Raw genomic sequence first — 19551 nt, forward strand, 5'->3', positions numbered from 1 at the left:
TACACATTATGCTTCTGGCAATCTGACACCGATTGAACTGCTGCACATCCACCGCGAGGGCGAGGGAGAGGGAGAGGGCGCACTGTAGTCAAAACCCTCTCCTCGTCCTGCGAACCACCGCGTGCGTGGGCGAGGGAGAGGTGTAGTAAGCAAGCTTCTCCTTGTTCGGCGAGTTGACGGGACACATCAAAGCAGTACTAGTACTAGTCCATACTGCGTCTTTTCCGGTTAATATGGCTTAATTTGAAACAAGAAAAATACACTAGCGGTCAACGTATGTAACAATACGCTCTTTACGGTCACTATATATAGTTTTGCGGTGATTATACGATCACTAGCTCATCGTAGAGCACCGTATTGCACCCTGCTGACCGGCCACATAGTCGACGTGGCACTTTGTTGACTGGTTAAATTGTCACCTGGTTTCTGGGTCCCACCTGTCAGTTGGCAGAGCAAAAAAATCAGCTAAAAAACAAAGAGTAGTACATCTACACTTACAATGCATTTAGCCTTTAATCTAAATCGATATTGATTGACTAATGCACCAACTTGTGCTCTAGGTATAGGCTACATGTCTATCCTTAATTACATCATGCAACGACCTTCATTTAATCTTCTTCTCTCAATGGTCGCATGCACACATAAGTCTGCTACTTTTGGGCATTAATTATGCCCTGGTCAATGTGTAAATCTCTAAATGTACAGTCTTTCACGAACGTAGGGAGTAGGTTGAGCACTTGAGCGTGAGCGTGTGTGTTGCATCGTGTGCTGTCTGCCGCATGGGTGCGTGAGTGTTGCGTGCGTCGATGTGTACGTGTGAGTGCTGCATGTTGCATGCATGCATGCATGGGGCTTACTCCCTCCCATTGACATGTTCATATTTCAAGCTTCCTCTGTTCCCTCCATATGGTGATACGCCCTCTGTTCCCAAATACGGAGTAAAATCCTCCCTCTATTCCCAAATATGGAGTAAAATCCTCCCTCTGTTCCCAAATACGGAGTATTTGTCTTTCTAGAGATTTCAACAAGTGACTACGTACGGAGAAAAATGAGTGAAGTGAGCGTAGAGGCATAGGGATAATGTAGAAAGGAAGTCTTCGCGATCCATTATTCCCCATCTCGGTCAGAGAGAACTATTCACCTAGTCTTCGCAGTGAAGTGACAATACACGCTGCAGCAGATGGGACACTTAATTAATAAGCTGAACCAGCGTGTTGGTGTTACTAAATCAGCCTTACCCAGTACTGCCATCATGTTTGCCAGTAGAGCACGCTTCTGTCCTCCATTAACTGACATATGGGCCCTCTTATGGTAGACCCACATGTCATCGGTGTAACTATTTACACTCCGAAGGACGGTATATCCTGGTAGTAGTAGTAGAATTGAGATTTAATGCACTTTCTTCCCTGTCTTCCACTCTTCTTCCTCCTCTCTTCTTCTTCCTACTCTCTTCCCCATCATCGGCCGCACACCATTTCCCCCCGCTCGCTGCTCACCGCCCGCGCTATCTTCCTTGGTAGCTCGCGCGTACCATATCCCCCGCTCACTGCTCGGCCACACGAGGAGAAGCTTCTTCGCTCGCCCGCCTGAATCCACTTCCCCGCTGGCTCGCAGGCATCGAAAACCCCAATGGCAGAACCGACTGACACGCAGAGCCGTGATTGGAATTCCCTCCCCGATGTTCTCTTGGAGCAGATATGTAATCGTATGGACCTACTCAGCACCGTCCGTCTGGCCGCATGCTTGGTGTCTTTGTACCGTCTACTCATCTGCAACTGGTCGGCTCTTTTCAAGACACCCTGGTTGCTGATGCCCGATCCTCGCAGGTGGCCCAGACACCGACTTGACGATCCTACGAAGGTTGCCGTGGTGCCCCTCGACATGCTACCACTACCCGTCCACCTGCCCTTCATGCGCGGCCACTACTGGGCGGGCATGAAGGCCAACTGGATCGTCCTCATCCACCAATCCGGTAGTCCATGGCGTCTCGTGGATATCTACATCCAGCGAGAGATCACCCTTCCATCTTTGGATACCGCCGCCAACGAGCCTCGCGGCCCACCGAACACTCCTGCCTACTACGCACGAGACGCATCGAGCTTTTGGCTCGACCTCTGTTTGCTGAAGGTTGTAATCTGCGAAGTGCGCACACCATCAGAAGACTACATGGATTAAGCTCATTATCGTGTTCAACATGGGATTAGTCTATCTGGAATCCGGTCGCCATACATGGTTATGGCTCATCGTCGATCCTCTTCACCCAACACTTCTGTCTGATGCTATAGTGCATGATGGCATCGTTTATGCGGTCGACGCACAGATTGGCTGCCTATACTGGTGGAATCTATCATCGTGTAATTGTTCTATCTCATCTCATCTTTACCTTAAGAATACGACTGCCTGTTCATTGTTACAAATTTAGAATATATAGTATGTCTATAACCACATCATTGCTATATGTTCCTCTAATTTCCTAGATTTTTATGACCACACATGTTATTGTTAGAGTTGATATGAGAACAATTAGTATCTAATGATTGTTAGAATAGATATTATTAGTATAACCTCATGATTGCTATATGTTACTCTCATTTCTAGGATTTTTATAACAACGCATGTTATTGCTTAGAGTTGATATGATAACTGTAGTAAGTGCTATGGTAGAATATGAGTAGGCCATGTCATATCTGTTTTCCTCTCATTGTTACATGATGTTTGAACCATGATATATTGCTAGAATATGAAAGCCATTGGCTTCTTTTTTTAACTTGGGGTATAATTATGACAACGACATTGCAATTCTCTGTCTATAATATGTGTCACTTTTATAATAATCTTAATTCCACACATACTCTGAACATGATTGTTTATTTTTGTCCTTTTGGTCTCCAATTTGAATTGTTGCAGCAGACGCAAATGCGCTGGCCTTCATGATTCCAGGACCTGGAATCATACCAGCCGATGGGTGGTGGTTTATCGCTCATTCAGCTGACGGTGGTCATTTGATGCTCATTTGCACGTACAAAATTGACCAAACCATTTCATCAAACCACATGCAGTACAATGCCTGGGGCGTTCGTGACTTTGATGGCTATGGCTGCTTCGTGTTCGAGAAAGATCCCAGCTCCGTTGGGCCAGGCGTATTCAACTGGAGGCGGGTTTACAGCCTCGGCTACCACTCCATGTTCCTCGGGCTCAATTATCCGATCATCCAACCAATCATCGATCATATCACTGGCGATGATTACCGTGCTATGCAACTTCCATTCGCCAGGGGGGACTGTGTTTACACATCATACCATGGGTTTCATGAATCACCATATCCAGAGATTCGTCGACACAGCTTGTTGCGAGATAATCTTCAGTGTGTGAAAGGCATCAAGCTTCCATGCGATGGATGGCTTTTGCAAACCCGACATGCAGCGATGTGATTCGTGCCAACAGCAAATATGCACAACTTGATTCGTACTGATATGTAGACTGAGCCATGTATTCTGCTGCTGTAGCACGACCCTCTTTTGTTGGATATTATGTACTGTTGTTAGTTTGAAGCACTCCTCTGGTTTGAAGGATAGATACCTTTCTGGGATCAAGTGCATCCTAACTCACCTGCGCAGGATGTACTGATAATGATGATGGAGATGCTGTGCAGTATATATATATATATCACTTAGGCTTCAAGTGCGTACTTGTTAGTTAAACCTATGGTTAAAATGTGACACTAAATACGACTAGTAAGTAGTACAGTAGCAGTACTAGTATACGTCGGTCAAATTATTCATCATGTCCACACATTGAATTGACGTGACAACACGCTGCGCGTGAGGTGACACAAGAATCCCGGCGGCGTGTTCGGGTATTCTGGACTTCCAATTTGGAGTACCACTTATCTATCAAAATATTTCATCATTCACTTAAAACAGTCGATTGATCATACATTGAGTACCATATAACTGGAATTAACCCATGCAAGTCGAAGAAGGATTGGTCGGTGCTGCCGGCTGGCGTCAAGTTCGATCCCACGGATCAGGAGCTGATTGAGCACCTTGAGGCCAAAGTGAGTGTTGACAGCGCGAGATCTCACCCTCTCATCGATTTGTTCATATAAACCATCGACATCAAGCACGGCATATGCTACACCCATCCTGAGAAACTTCCAGGTAAGACACCGATCGGCCGTCTACTTGCACAAACATATTCCTTTGTTTATAGCTCTATTTTTCTTTTTAGACGCAGACCTGGTGAAGCAATTACAATTTGAAAGTTAATAAAAAGTGAAACAAGTGACTGCAACATGCCAAAGATGTTATGAAAATGCCAACTACATACACTAAAACCTATATTCGACAATACTACAGGTATCACACTGAGTGGCCTAAGCAAGCATTTCTTCCAGCGCAATTCCAGGGCGTTCAAAAGGGGCACATGGACGCGTCGCAAGATACAGTCGGAGTGCGGCATGCACGCGATGTGGCACTACACTGGCAATACCTTGCCGGTGATGGTCAACGGCCGGCAGACGGGCAGCAAAAAGGTTCTGGTGCTGCACACCAACAAGAACTTCGACCAGCAGAGGACCAACTGGGTGATGCACCAGTACCACCTCGGGGACCTGGAGCAAGAGAATGAGCGGGAGCTGGTCTTCTACAAGATTTGTACCAGACGAACACTAGGGCCAGGAGTAAAAAGATTATAAGTTAGTTTGGTATTGGTACTTGTACTACCTTGTCGTCCGCAAGTTGGTATTGTTGTTAACGATCTTTTGGTATGAACTTGGCATTTGCTTCCAACCATCATGCCGAGGGTCGACGTGGATATAAAGCTGAATCATTTTGTTTCGAAACGAATTTTCAGGCACCTGATTTTTATTTGATGGGTAGGATCAGCACCTGCCGTTCGAATTCCCAGTTCTCCAAATTTTTCGAAACAAGTGCATGCTCTTATTATCACGATGAAAAAACAATATCCCTGCTACATCCCAGTTATCAGTCTGTACTTGCAGAATTCTCTCGTTTATTGAGCACGTATATTGTTTTTTCAGGTCGAGCAAGTTTCAACTGGGCTGTAGACTGCCCAGGCTTGGTTTTGTTTTTAACAGGCCCAGCCCATGACGACAACGAGGCACAAAGATCCAGCAGGTATCTACTGGCCTCTGGCTCGCCAACGTTAGTTATATTTTGTATTACAACATCCGCAGGCACTTTTTTTACTGAATCAAACACACAGCCCAGTTCTATTTTCCTCTTGAAACGCATGTCCTACATCCGTTTTCTAATCTCTACCTATAGTTTTACTAGTTCATATACACGTATCATTATATTGAAAATACATAAAATTCACTTTTCATATTTACATCCTTATTTTTGTTCTTGTTTTCCCTCCCAGCGCTGATTTTTTTACCACTGGTTTTCCCTTAAACCAACTCAATTGTCCCACGTCTTATTTGCTTACAAAAACAAAACGATTTTTTTGGCAAATCCATAAGTTCTTAAAAAATGTTTATCATTTCGGGATTACAAAAGTTCGGACTCCACCGGAATATGCAAAATAAGGTTGAACTTTTTGATCGTGGTCCTGGGCAGAAAATGGGCTGTAATAAATTACTTAAGAATTAGCAAATGGGCTGCAAATTATTAAAAAATATCAAATGGGCTCTATGTTGTCTGCCACAGATTTGGAGGCTGACTTGTGGGCCTACTAAGTTCATGCGTACACAAGGTTTATAAAAAAAGAAACTTAGTCAACAATCGACTCTACTAGCGTCAGACCGTTAGATGTCAATCTAACGGCAATCATGCTTCTTCAGTCTCCCAAACCAGCGCCAGCCGCCCAAACCAGCGCCGTCGGAACCGCCTGCTCCCGCCTCCCGTGGCCGACTGTGCTGCCGAGCAGGCCACACGGCCCCATCATATACTCGCATCCCTGGCCTGTCTATCCCTCTACTCACCCACACCTCCTGTTATTTTCCGGCGACGACAGCCAAACCAGACAACCCTCGTACTCTCCACTGCGTGGGCAGCCACTGCCGTGTCTTCCACGACTCCATGTCATTCCCTTCGTAGGCCTCGCCGTCGTCCACCGCCCTGGTGCTCTCGGCACGACGTGGTCAACGTGGTCAACGAACGACATCCATCGGAAGTGCACTGTACGTGGACATGCTGACAGCTGGGTCCACGGCTGCACACAAGGAAATGCCTCCTTATTACGCGCAAAATAATGATTCCTCCACCTGACATCTGGGACCCGCCGGAAGGGCCTCTGTATTTCATGAAAAAAACATTCCCTCCGCTAACAGGTCGGACCCACCAACTATATCTTCGCACGCAAGGAAGTGCCTCCTTATTGCGCACAAAAAAAAAGAATACCCCCCTGCCAGCTGGGACCCACCATAGTGGGAGGCTGACTTGTGCGCCTACTAAGTTGACGGGGACGGAGGTCTTTGTCAACTTAGTCAATATGAACGATTCTAGCTCCAGTGACCGTGCGATGTCCATCCAACGACCTTAGTGCTTCTTCAACCTCTGGTCTTCTTGCTCCAGCCGCCCAAAGCAGCGATGGTCATGCCGCCTGCTCCTACCTCCCGTGGCCGGCTGTGCTGCCGCGGAAGCCTCACTGCCCCCATACTACTCCCACCGCTGGCCAGGCCATCCCACCACTCACCCACACCCCCTGTTATTCTGCGGCGACGGCAGCCTCACACCGCAACCGAACCAGTGAACCCTCGTACTCCTCTCCGCGTGGGCATCCACTGCCGCGTCTTCCCCGGCTCCGCATCGTCCCCTTCCTAGGCCTCGTCGTCGTCCACCGCCTTGGTGCTCTCGGCGCGGTGTGGTCAATGTGGTCAACGACCGACTTCCATCGGAAGAGTACTGTACGTGGAGAGGCTGACAGCTGGGTCCACGGCCACAACCCAGTTTTTTTTTGTGATTTGCCAAGTAAGTCTCTTTGTCAGGCCTGTTGGGCTGCAAATCTTTCAAGACGAGGAGAGCTTCATTCGGCTGGCCAAGAAAATGGCCTATCAGTAATGAGAAATGGGCTGTACATTTTAAAACACGTCAAACCGGCAATTAGTTTCAAATTTCTTTTTTTCATTTCGAGATTTTAAATTGCATTGATTTTTATGCGTGGACAATTTGTTGGATTTTATATTGATATACATTTATTTTTAAAATCAGTTTGACTGTGACTCGAAATTTAGGGATTAAAAACAGTTCGGACCGCACTGAAATATGCGAAATTTCGTATAATTTTTTAACCGTGGCCACAATATGGGCTGTAATGCTAACAAAAAGAATATGGGCTCCAATAAAAACCTTAAGAATTAGCAAATGGGCTGTAAATTATTAGAAATAATGGCAGATGGGCTGTATGATGTTTTCCACAGATTTGAGGCTTTCCTAAAAAAAGGTTGACGCACAAGCAGTGACTGTTGGATGTCCATCCAACGGCCGTCGTGCTTCTTCAATCTTTGCTCTTCCTGCTCATGCCGCTCAAACAAGCGCCGGCGGGACTGCCTGCTCTCTCCTCCCTGCGGCCGGCTGTGCTGCCGCGCAGGCCTCAGTGCCCCACCGTACTCCCATCGCTGGCCTAGCCATCCCTCTACTCACCCACACCTGCTGTTATTCTCCGGCGACGACAGACGAACCAGTAAACCCTCGTACAGTCGTACACCCTCCGCATGGGAAACAACTGCCGAGTCTTCCCTGCCTCCGTGTTGTTCCCTTCCTAGGCCTCGCCGTCGTCCACTACAAGAAATACGTCAACTTATGACCACCACTATTGGTCACTGAATGGTCATAGTTTTCCTTTTGTGACCTTTTTGTGACCAAAAACAGATGGTCAAAAGCTGGCCTCGTAAACTAAAATTAACGACGTTTCTTCTAGAATGGTCGTAGACGTTTATGACAAAAAAAGGTCATAGATTTAACGACTAATTATTTTGGTCACTAGCAATCCGCCCACACCACGTCAGATCCACCGTGGCAAGCTGATGTGGCAGAATGACGACCAAATGAAAAGGTCGTAAAATAGAATCAGCCCGGTCCATTTCGGCCGTCTACATGTGCCAAGCCCAATAATTCAGCCCATTTAATTTTTTTTCTCTTTGTTTTGCTCATCTGCATGGGCCTGGGCCAATAATTTGGCCTTTTATTTTTCTGGGAATGGAGCCTTTTTCGGATGATTTTTTTAAAGTCCACTATTGTTTTGGGCCACAACCTTTTTAGTCTAGCTCTAATTTGGGCCTTGGCCTTTTTATTTTCTTGGATGCAGCCTTTTACCAACTTTTTTTTACAGTCAACTCTTTTTAGGCCCAAGCCTTTTTAGTCAAATTCTTGTTTGGGCCTCGGCCTTTTTGCAGTCGAACTCAATTTAGAGCCCAATTAATCAAAATAATATTCTGTGATCCAAACAAAACTCAAATAATTTAGAAAATGCATAACTACACAGGTTCAGAACTTCACATAGCTTCCAAAATGAGCCATCACAAGTTCACTGGTTCAACAACAAGTGCTCCCAGGTTCACAAGTGCTCCCAGGTTCACTTGCAAAGTGCAAAATGCAACAAACTGCATAAGTTCACGACCTACTACGACATAACTTCCCAGCCTTCAAACTACGACAAACTGCATCAGATCACAGGTTCAAAGACAAACTGCACAACCATCAAACTACCTTAGCTCCAAAGAGAGCCATCAAGTGGGATAACTTCTCTTCCTGCTCTCGAGACTTCTTGCGCAGCAGCTCAAGTTCCTTGTCGCATGCAGCTTCAGCTTATTCCGCCTTCATCTTGATTGCCGCCAATTCTTCTTGCATCACTTCAGCTTGAAGTTCCGACCTCTCCAGCTTCTGCTCAAGAACACGAACATGAGCAGCCACTTCAGCAGTTGCTTTGCCAGAGTTGTTCCTAGATGACTGGAGCCCAACATTCTTGAGGAATGTGCTTTCCTTGACTTCGGTCTTGAGCACTTCTTCAACAATTTCAGCAGCAGACTTTGGCTCTTCACCTTCTAGTACCGGCGCGTCCTTCATTTTTTCCATCTCAAGCTAGCATATGGAGGAAAATGATAGGCATTAGTGGGAGATCTATTTCACATTTTGCAAACCAAACCAAGCAAGAGAAACCAAACCAGCACACAAATGGATTATTTGAAGTAACCAAACCAGCACACAAAATCTATACATTATTTTACTCAAACTCAAACAGAAGAAGATGATGACTAGTAACTTGAAAGCATTATTTGACTAGTAACTTATGTGACCTGGAGACATGCGATTGGAACAATATGATCGCTTCATTAAGCCTAGAATGGTGGTTCTATATAAGATGACTTCCCGAGTGAGCCGATCATCAAACTAACATTCAGATCAAATTTCGTCATATCATAAAAAATGCAACAAATAGCTACAACAAGTTCTGATATCTTTGTTGAACTATCAAACAACATCAAAGCATGGAACATAGCGTGTGTTCTTGACTGGCTCCGAATCAAACAACATCAAAGCATCAAAGCATCAAACATCATCAAAGTTGGTTGTGAATCAAACAGGGCATGGACAAAGCATGGAGTGACTTACTATAGCAGTCTTAGCTGGCTCCGAAAACCCGTGCTTCTTGCTGTTGTGGGTGGCCTTAAACAAGTCAATCGCAGACAGCTCCTCACCCTTAAGCTCTTCTTTCTGAAATGGTTTTCAACAAAAATCAAAATGTTATTCAGCAAGAATCAGAAATGTTATTCAACGAGGATCAAACGGTAAGGTCTCTAGAGAAAAGTTCTCAGAGTGGCAAAAATGTGTGCTGTGTAGTGCCTGGAACCAGTTCTCTGATTGTGCACGACTTTTTCTCGATTCATCTTGTTCGACACACAGGTTTCCTACAAAAAAGCACACTGTCAGCATGATCTAGCACTAGCATATCATGTGCAGAACATAAAGCATCATACAAAGCAGAGACAAACCTTGTGTCTTGGGGTAGACCACATCTCCACCAGAGCTTGCCATTCACCATCCGTCAGATCTGGCACCGGAGCCTTAATGCTGACTTTGTTTGCGGCTACGGTGTCAAAATACTTCTTCTTGATCTGATGCGTTTGTTCTTTGAATTTTTCTGCAGAATATCTTTGCACGCGGTCTTGATGGTCTCCGAGTCCGTGTTCATCTCAAAATTTTCCTACCAAGACAGGAAACAAGGTAGGAATAATATTAGTGATCATGCATAGGTGTAACAGAAAATAGATAGCGCATTAACTTTGAAACAAGTAGCTTACAGCAACTTTCCCAATGTAGTTCTCCAATAGACTAGCATTTTTTTGTATAGCTTGAAGTGAGGAAGAACCGGAAGATGGCTTCTTGCAACGAGTCCACACTCAGAAGCAAGCTTTGGTGCCTGCAGAGGCTTCTCTGGACGCTTCATCCCTTCGGCAATTTGGATAGGCACCTTGCTACCAAGCGACTTGGTGATTCTCTCTAGCCCTTTGCCCTTTCTAAGTCTAGTCTTGGTAGTCATTGCATCTGAAATGAAATTGAACTCATAAATTAGAATAGAAATCGACAAATGCAGGAATCGAAAAAAGCATACATGATCATTCCATTTGGAAAATGCACTAGTAAAATATAGCATTGCAAAGGTCAACTTGCCTGATTGAAGCACAAGCTGCTGTTCTTCTTCATTGATGACAGCATTCCTGTCAATAGAAGGTGCAACAGGGCTGAGGTCTGTGTGGACAGTGCCTGCTTCATCAATGCAGATAGTTCCTCCTTCATCTAGGCAGACAGTGCCACTTCCATCCATGCTGAGAGTGGTTCCTTCATCCATGGGCGGCAACTCATCACCCATTTGCACCGAGGTCTCAGAGTCCATGCGCAGCAGACTTTCCTGATGGTCCGTCGCAGTCGCCATCTTTGCTTTCTGCCTTGTGACTCTATCATGGGTAGGTTCATCAGGTTCCAAGATCCTCTTTTTTTGTCCTGGAGCTGGGGCCATCACCCTTCCTGGAGGCATTGTAGCAGATGTTTCTGAGCTCTTCTTCTTCTTCTTGACTGTCTTCTTAACACCAGGCCTCTTCGTCCTAGATTCCTTCAGTTCCTCGTATAAACAACACAGAAAAAGCATTAGATCACAAGAGAAATATGTGAGCACAAGGAAACACATAGCATAAAAGAACTCCAACCCTCCAAGCAAGACAGAGTTTGCACCTTAACAGTCTTGTTCACTACAACATCATCCACTTCCTCTCCATCAATAACTTCATCCTCCTTAGGATTGTACTCTGGGTCATCATTGATAACTCCACTACCTTCTTGAACCTCATCACTTCTACCTTCTTGTACACCATTTGTTTTCCTAATCATCGACACTATTGCACCGATGCCAAGGGACTGGAACATCCGATTGTTCCTCATGATATTTCTAGCCCTAACCTTCTCGTACTCGGTGAGAGACTCTTCTTTGCATGATAAAGGAAACATAACTATTAGGTGAATGTTTGGAATGCATGGACAGACAGCCAAACATATCTTATGATATTTTATTATCATTTAATCCTAGTTATTCAGGTAAGGAAGACTAAGAGCACACAGGTACAATTAAGCCAGCTTATTCAGATTGCAGCAATACATTTCACTTAGCATATTAAGACACAAATTTTATGAAACTAACAGTATAACCACAAGGAGCAAGTTGCATACCAACGGTTGGCCTCATGTTTGACCTTGTCCTCCTTGCCATGGATGATCTTGAGGTGGTGCTTGAAAAATAGAATAAACAACAATCAGATACAACAGGGATAAAGTAAAATGATGCACTTGTATCAATAAAGGAAAGCATTTGGTCCATCATGCACATACAGTGATGTAGTGTTATTAATTAAGCAAACATGTAAGTGCACTAAACAAGCATGCATGTACACTGGAAATATATGTACACTAAACAAGCAAGCAAAGTGCTACTGATAGAAACAAGCAAGCAATGAAGGAAATTCTAGAGAAGCAAGCAAGTACTATTGATACAAACCCTAATTAATAAGCAAGCAAGTAGCTTCTTCTCCATGTGCTACTGAGACAAGCAAGTACTGCTGATGGAAACCCTAATTAAGCATGTATGCTAGCAAGCAACATGTATGTTAGCAAGCAAGCAACATGAACTAGTGAATTGGTCTCATGTACACATGCTTAGACAGTCTGACAGCAAGCTAGACGAGTATATCACGAGGACCTTCAAAACAACTAGATGTTGCCACTGGTATAGCATGAAACAACAACACTTGCAGAAGTACAAAAGCAGATGAAAAAATTATTCTCAACTAATATTATGCTGCCTCTACACACTAAAAATGGCTACAAACTAGAAGACACACAAGTTAAGACATTCAACAATTAGAACTATGTATATTACAACACCCAAAATTATCTAGCACCAATCTAGTATATATTAAAACTAGTCATACAGCCTTAACACACCAGGAATTCCAATACCACAGTAAGTACTAAGCATTCTCTTGTTCACTGGAAAGAAGAACACAAGCTTCATGCGCATATCACAAAAGAAGAACACTGCTACAAACCCCAGTAGTGCTACTGATAGCGAAGTGCTACAAGCAATCAAGTACATGCTGATACAAACCCTAGTAGCAAGCAAGCAAAGTGCATAAGTGCTACTAATACAAGCAAGCAAGCATGGAAAGTGCTACTGATAGAAACAATCAAACTGCTACTGATAGAAACAAGCAAGCAAGGAAGGAAATTGAACCATACAAGCAAGCAAGTACTGTTGATACAAACAAGCAAGCAAGTAAATTCCCAATATGACATTGACAATGCCTTTTATTTTCTTTGGCCCTCAAGAGCTGCTCATGAATCAGTGCAGCACAAGGCCAATGACACACCGGACAAACAACGCAATATGTTGGTAGCGCCTACTGCTATATATCATGGAAGATGTGAAGGAGCTTATTAGGAAAGAATGGAGTTGAAGCTGGTAAAGATTAGTCGTACTAAAAAATTAGGTTGCAGATTTCTTAGCTATAGATTCGAGGAGGGAGCATTCAACTGACTTGTGCTTGCAGAATTGTGACACTGTCAACTGCTCAATAAAGTTCCCGGTCTTTGCAACAACAACAACAAAAAAAGGCTAAAGGGTCACACGGGACGGCCTCTATGCTGATAAAGAAATGCTCATGTGAATCATGTAATTCCACTATAGCTTGGTGACTGAACACAACACCGTCTACTTAACACAGATTGCTTTTGTGTTTGAGTACAAAAAGAATGCCATACCCGCAAAAAAAGGCCAGATCATGGGCAGCCATAGAACGATATTACAACATCTTGGTCCAGCACAAGGCATCAGTTTTGATGAAATCAAAGGGAAATAAACTTCTAGTTTCATAGGGGTGAATCGTGATGATGACAACATTCACTTGGCCATACATCTCATCAGAGAGATACGACATAAACATCAGGTTCAGAAACATCAGTGACACAGCGCCCCGCTCACAAGAGCGGGTAAACACGCCACGAACCAGACCAACGCACAAGCACAATATAACCAAACGCACAGCAAACCCACCCATAACCTCAAAACAACAGGAATGGGCAGCATGAGAGGCCCTGAGGGGCACCTTCTCCAAGTGCTACTGATCTAGGGTCTTCCTCTAACCTCATTCACTTCCTCATCCATCCCCATCCCCTAAAATCAACATGAACCCTAAACCATGAGGGGGATCAAACAAACCACCAGGAGCTCCTAGATGAACATGAACAAGAACCACGAGGAGCTCGTAGATTGACCGAATCCTAACCCTAGATCGACCAGGAGGGGGATCTACCGAACCCTAGAAGATCGAGGGGAGAGGGGAGATGAGAGGGGTACCTGCCATCGTCGATCGTTGATGATGTGGATGATGTAGCCACCGTCGCCGATGTGGATGATGTAGTCACTGTCGTTGATGTAGTCGTAGCCGGGGCGGTCGATGTAGCCGTCGATGTAGCCACCGTCGTCGAGGGGAGAGAGAAGGGTGGATTCGTCGTCGGGGAGGGCGGCGCACCGCGGCGCGGCGGCGTGGCGGGGCGGCATGGAGCAGGGGAGGGAGTGGGAGCGGGGCGGCGCGGAGCAGGGAGGGGCGGTGCGGAGCAGGGAGGGGGTTGGGAGCGGGGCGGCGCGGAGCTAGGGTTCATCGGCGAGAGGGGAGGGGAATGGAATGGGGAAATTTTGGGGAGTGGGAGGGGAGGGGAGTGGATCCCGCGTGTTTAGTGGGAGAGGGGTGGTGGGTCCCGCATGGTAGTGGCAGAGAAGTGGTGGGAAATTTTGGTGGGGTGGGAGGGAAAATTTGGTGCTAGGAGGAAAATTTTGGTGGGGTGGGAGGGAAAATTTCACACCTTTGGAGGTTTGGAGGCAGAAAAAATCAGGGTTTTTTTGTAAACTTTGTAGAAATCATGGTTAAAATCATACCGAATAGCTCAAGAAAACACCGGTATTGCAAGTTTAGTATTTGCTAGTTGGTAGGCCACATTTGATGATGTGACGCAGAGGTCTCCCATTTTTTGATTTTATTTGAATTTTTTACGATGTTTTCAAAAACCGGCCGATTTCGCCGCGGCGACCGTCTGTGGCTAGGGTTTGAGTCGTGCCAATCTGTTGTCGATTCTTTGATGAAATGCCTACCTGTGAAGCTAAAAATGATTTTTGGCAAAAATAACGGGCAAGCTATGGAGGACCCGCAGTTCAAATTCCAGCCGGTTCCAGCTGAATCGGCCGAAGGTGGTCTGAATGGCCGGGAGTAGCTATGAGGGTCGGAAATGCATGCTTTTTGGCGACCGTCCGTAAAGCAGGGTCTACTTTCAGATAGACATGGAATAGCACCGTTTGGGGTGACCCTCCTTGTAGCCGCTTCACGAAAAACGCATGTCTTTAGCATTCAAAAAATGAAAAATGATTTTTTTGTTAAACAAGTTGGAACCTCGCTTTGGCAACATTGTTTGCCATCACAAGACGGAGTCATGCACCGAATTTGGGCATATTATCAAAAACTATTCAACGGATGCGGCCATATCATTGCTAGTTTGGCTTGAAAGCCATGAATCTTCGTTCATGGTAGGTCGTTTTTGAGAACACTTTTTCAAGAAAACACCGGTATTGCAAGTTTAGTATTTTTGCTAGTTGGTAGGCCACATTTGATGATGTGACGCGGAGGTCTCCCTTTTTTTGATTTTTTTGAATTTTTTACGATGTTTTCAAAAACCGGCCGATTTCGCCGCGGCGACCGTCCGTGGCTAGGGTTTGAGTCGTGCCAATCTGTTGTCGATTCTTTGATGAAATGCCTACCTGTGAAGCTAAAAATGATTTTTAGCAAAAATAACGGGCAAGCTATGGAGGACCCGCAGTTCAAATTCCAGCCGGTTCCAGCTGAATCGGCCGAAGGTGGTCTGAATGGACGGGAGTAGCTACGAGGGTCGGAAATGCATGCTTTTTGGCGACCGTCCATAAAACAGGGTCTACTTTGAGATAGACATGGAATGGCGTCGTTTGGGGTGACCCTCCTTGTAGCCGCTTCACAAAAAACACATGTCTTTAGCATTCAAAAAATGAAAAACGGTTTTTGAATTTTTTTTACGGTGTTTTCAAAAACCGGCCGATTTCGTCGCGGCGGTCGTCCGTGGATAGGGTTTGAGTCATGTTTTTAGCATTCAAAAAATGAAACTTATATTGTTTCATTCATGAGCATGCACAAAAACCCATAAGTTTATCTTTCATCCATGAGCATGCATAAAAAATTTCAATTCCCATCAATTACCAAACCAAATATTCATAATTAAGAAATTGACATGTTTAGATGACACTGTCATACAGCATCCATGAACATGCACAAAATTAAACCTGGCATACTTAACATTGACATGTTCAGATTACACTAACAAGCTTAAACCTAACATGCTTAACATTGCCACTTCATTTCTTAACATCTTCACTCCTCCTTCTTCTCCTTCATCAACTTGATGCGCTCAGAGTGGTGAATCCCAACGCGGATGTACTCCTCTACCACAATTGGCATGGTCCTGTCGCCAAGCTGTGGGCTTGCAGGCGCCACCACCATCACGAGGTCATTATCAGGCACCACCATTGCGAGGTCATCATTGGACATCACAATCGCGAGGTCATCGTCAGCCACCATAGCAAGGTCGTCGTCCGCCACCACCATAGCAGGGTCGTCGTCAGCCACCACCATAGCAAGGTCGTCATCCGCCACCACCATAGCAGGGTCGTCATCAGCCACCATCATAGCAAGGTCGTCGTCAGCCAGAATAGGCTGCTCCTCGTCATCCCCGCTCTGCTCCTCGTCATCCCTGCTCTGCTCCTCGTCATCCCCGCTGCTGCTCCCATTGCCTGGCCAAACGCAACAAAGTGTGAACATGGTGTTGTCGTCGTGCAGTAGAGGAAGCCAAAAGAACAGGAAGAAGAGAGGTAGAGAGCTTACTGGCATCGTCGTCGTGCTGGTAGTACATGCGGCACATGGTGTTGTCGAACATCTTCACCGTGAACATGGCGTCGCTGTCGTAGCGGAAGACAAGGAAGTACCCGAGCTGTAGCTCATGGGCGCGGGTGAAATGATCCCAGCCGGGCCCTAGGTACATGTGGCCTTCGCCATCGAACACCACCAACACGTCCCACAGCCTGCGAAGCCCGCTGCCGGCCTCCCGCAGCTTCACTTTGTGGGGCTCACGGCCGGCGAGCATCTTCGCAAACTTGTCAGGCAGCCTCTGCAGCGAGGGCCAAGTAGTGGTTAATTTTTCCAATCAAGCACTAGACAGCAGAGTGATGATAAAGAGATGAGTGATGATAAATATACCTGCCTACTGCAAGATTTCTCAATTACGATCTCGAAGAACTCGAAACCTTCCAAGCCAGCCATCTCACTTCTTTGAAAAGCAGCATTGTAATTAAACAACAAGTTACCATAAACAGGACTTGACATAAATAGGAACAGCACCAAGTTTATGATGGCAAAAGTGAGGAAAAAAGCAGTGCACTTGTGGATATTTATGATAGCAAAAGTGAGAAACAAAGCAATGCACTTGTGAACACTTGGAATACTACTACTCTATCTTTGCCAGGGCCTCAATCTGGAATACTACTACTCTATCTACAATGGACCATATCTGCCCATGTGCCCATGTCTACTATAAATGGCAAACACAGCATCATGATCATATCTACTATAAATGGACCATATATACAATGAACCATATCTACTATAAATGGACCATATCTTCCCATGTGCTACATTTTGTTAGAACCCAGCACTTAAGAACTGAACCCTAGAGTCTCAATTTAAACACACCTACCCAATACAATCATGTACAAAACTAAACAGCTTTATAGTCGTCGATATGCGCATGAAGGCTATTGGCTTGACACCGATAGAGTCATGTACAAAACTGAATTTAACACTAGAATTTCAGAGATTCAGAGCTATTGGCTTAATTTGCTTTGCTAGGGTTTATATAGCCAAAGGCCACTGTAGGCTAGATCCCCTACAAGTTTAACTGCTCCAGTGTGCCGCTGCATCTTTTTAGACAAATATAAACATGTTTATTTTAAAAACAAACAAAGAAAATTGGAAAATTTGGAACCTGCATTCCTTTACCACTCTCATACTCCTACCTGAAATGAAAACTGCACAGTTTTGACTTAGTTACAACAAAACATTGTCAGTGAATTTTGTTAGACTAGATGGAAATGGTCCAGAATAACACTGCTCCAGTGAATTTTGTTAGACTAGATGGAAATGGTGCAAGATAGACTATTTAAGCCGACTTAACACCACGGAGCAGCAACATTACTTGTTGTAAACATGGAGCAGCAACACTAAACTAACTCAAGATAGCAAATTAAATAGTAACAGAATGCATGAAGGCTATTGGCCAAAGCAAATCAAAGAACATGGGGGGAACAGAACGGACCTAGGGGGACGGCGACTGCTTGAGCTTGTTGGCCTTGTCGGTGTCGTGGACGCAGAGGGTGTAGGCCTCCTCTTGATCTACTACTCTATCTACAATGGAACCCTAATCAACATGCGCCGGGGAACCCTAATCTAATCAATAGGAACAGGAACAGGAAGAACTCGGCGGATTCATACCTTAGGAGGCCGTCGCCGTCGATGGAGGAGTGGGTCGCCAGGGAGGTCGCCGCCGTCGATGGAGGAAAAGGGGATGCCGGCGGCGGAGAGGAGGAGTGGGTCGAGTGGATAATGGAGAGGAGGAGTGGGGAAAAGAGTGGGTCCACTTGTCAGCGAGTTCTGTATTTGATATATTGAAAAGGGTTGGCATAGAGTACAAAACCAACAGCCTCTAACTAGCCCAGTCGTAGAAAAACAGTGGAATAAGCGGCAGGTTGTGGGTTCGAGCCCCCGCTCACCCAATATTTTTTGGTAGCTTAGGGGGAAAAGGGTCGAGTGGGTAGAGTAGCAAAATGGCCCACTTGTCAGCGAGTTGGTTGAGTGGCCCACTTGTCAGCGAGGTCTGCGTTTGATACTTGACTGGTTTGATGATTTGAAAAGAGATGGCATAGAGTGGAAGACCAGTAGCCTCTTCCTAGCCCAGTGGTAGAAACACAGTGAAACGAGCGCACGGTCGTGGGTTCGAGTCCCCGCTCGCGCATATTTTTTTGCTCACAATAAAATGGAGCTGCGCGTGGGATCAGACGGCTGTCTGATGGAGCGCACCCATGTAGTGCAAAATTCAGTTAAAACAGCTCTGAAAACATCTTCAGTTCACCAAAAACAACATCTTCAGTTCACCAAAAACAACATCTTCAGTTCAAAAAAGATCTTCAGTCCAAAAACAACATAATTTTGCAATCTTTTACATCACAACCACAACTACATGATCACCAAAACTAAGAAAAACAGCTCTAAAAACAACATCTTCAGTTCATCATTTTGCACCTTCATTCAAAACAACATCTTCATTTTGCATTGTATCTTCCATCACCAAAACTACATCATTTTGCATTGTATCTTCAACCAACATGTGCCTCTCCATCACTACACAGTCTCATGCATTTTGGTACCTGGAGAGATTTGTAGTACAGAAACTACATCAGGATCACATCAACAACAACTACCAAGGAGACAAAATAGCATTAGATCACCAAGGAGACCAAATTTACATTCGCTACTCATCGTCGTCAATACGAAAACAAGGAACTCTATGCCCACTCCTGTTTTCCTCATCATCACTACAATATTGCAGCATAGTATGACCAATCCTGTTTTCCTCATCCTCGCTCTCAGGTCCATCCGCTACAACCTTTCTTCTTTTATTGATGCCTTCAACTGTTGCAGCATCAACGATCACACGTTCCCGGTCCCTTCGCACTCTGCTTTGCACCGGAACTTCCATAGAGTCATCATCAGCTTGCAACGGAACTTCCATAGAGTCATCATCTTGGTATGTTAGTCCACCATCATCGGGGCCCTTTTCCACTTCAGTTTCAGTCACACTCCACAAGTGTCTGTGCTCAAAGTTTTGCACAACTCGCCATTTTCTGTGCAAAAGA

At 45.1% G+C, this 19551-nt stretch overlaps 1 protein-coding gene across 1 annotated transcript; it reads right to left on the minus strand.

Moving 5' to 3' along the window:
• Positions 1–15783: 15783 nt before the first annotated feature.
• LOC120965848 (uncharacterized) lies at positions 15784–18205 on the minus strand. Its single transcript, XM_040391400.3, has 5 exons — positions 18131–18205; positions 17955–18043; positions 16841–16910; positions 16469–16751; positions 15784–16377 (listed from the first exon to the last, which is right to left on the minus strand). The coding sequence occupies exons 3-5, from the start codon at positions 16901–16903 to the stop codon at positions 15959–15961; spliced, it is 765 nt and encodes a 254-aa protein (XP_040247334.1). The 5' UTR covers positions 16904–16910; positions 17955–18043; positions 18131–18205; the 3' UTR covers positions 15784–15958.
• Between the last annotated feature and the right edge of the window lie 1346 nt (positions 18206–19551).

Source organism: Aegilops tauschii, chromosome 6 (genome assembly GCF_002575655.3).
Source record: "Aegilops tauschii subsp. strangulata cultivar AL8/78 chromosome 6, Aet v6.0, whole genome shotgun sequence".
Taxonomy (NCBI): domain Eukaryota; kingdom Viridiplantae; phylum Streptophyta; class Magnoliopsida; order Poales; family Poaceae; genus Aegilops; species Aegilops tauschii.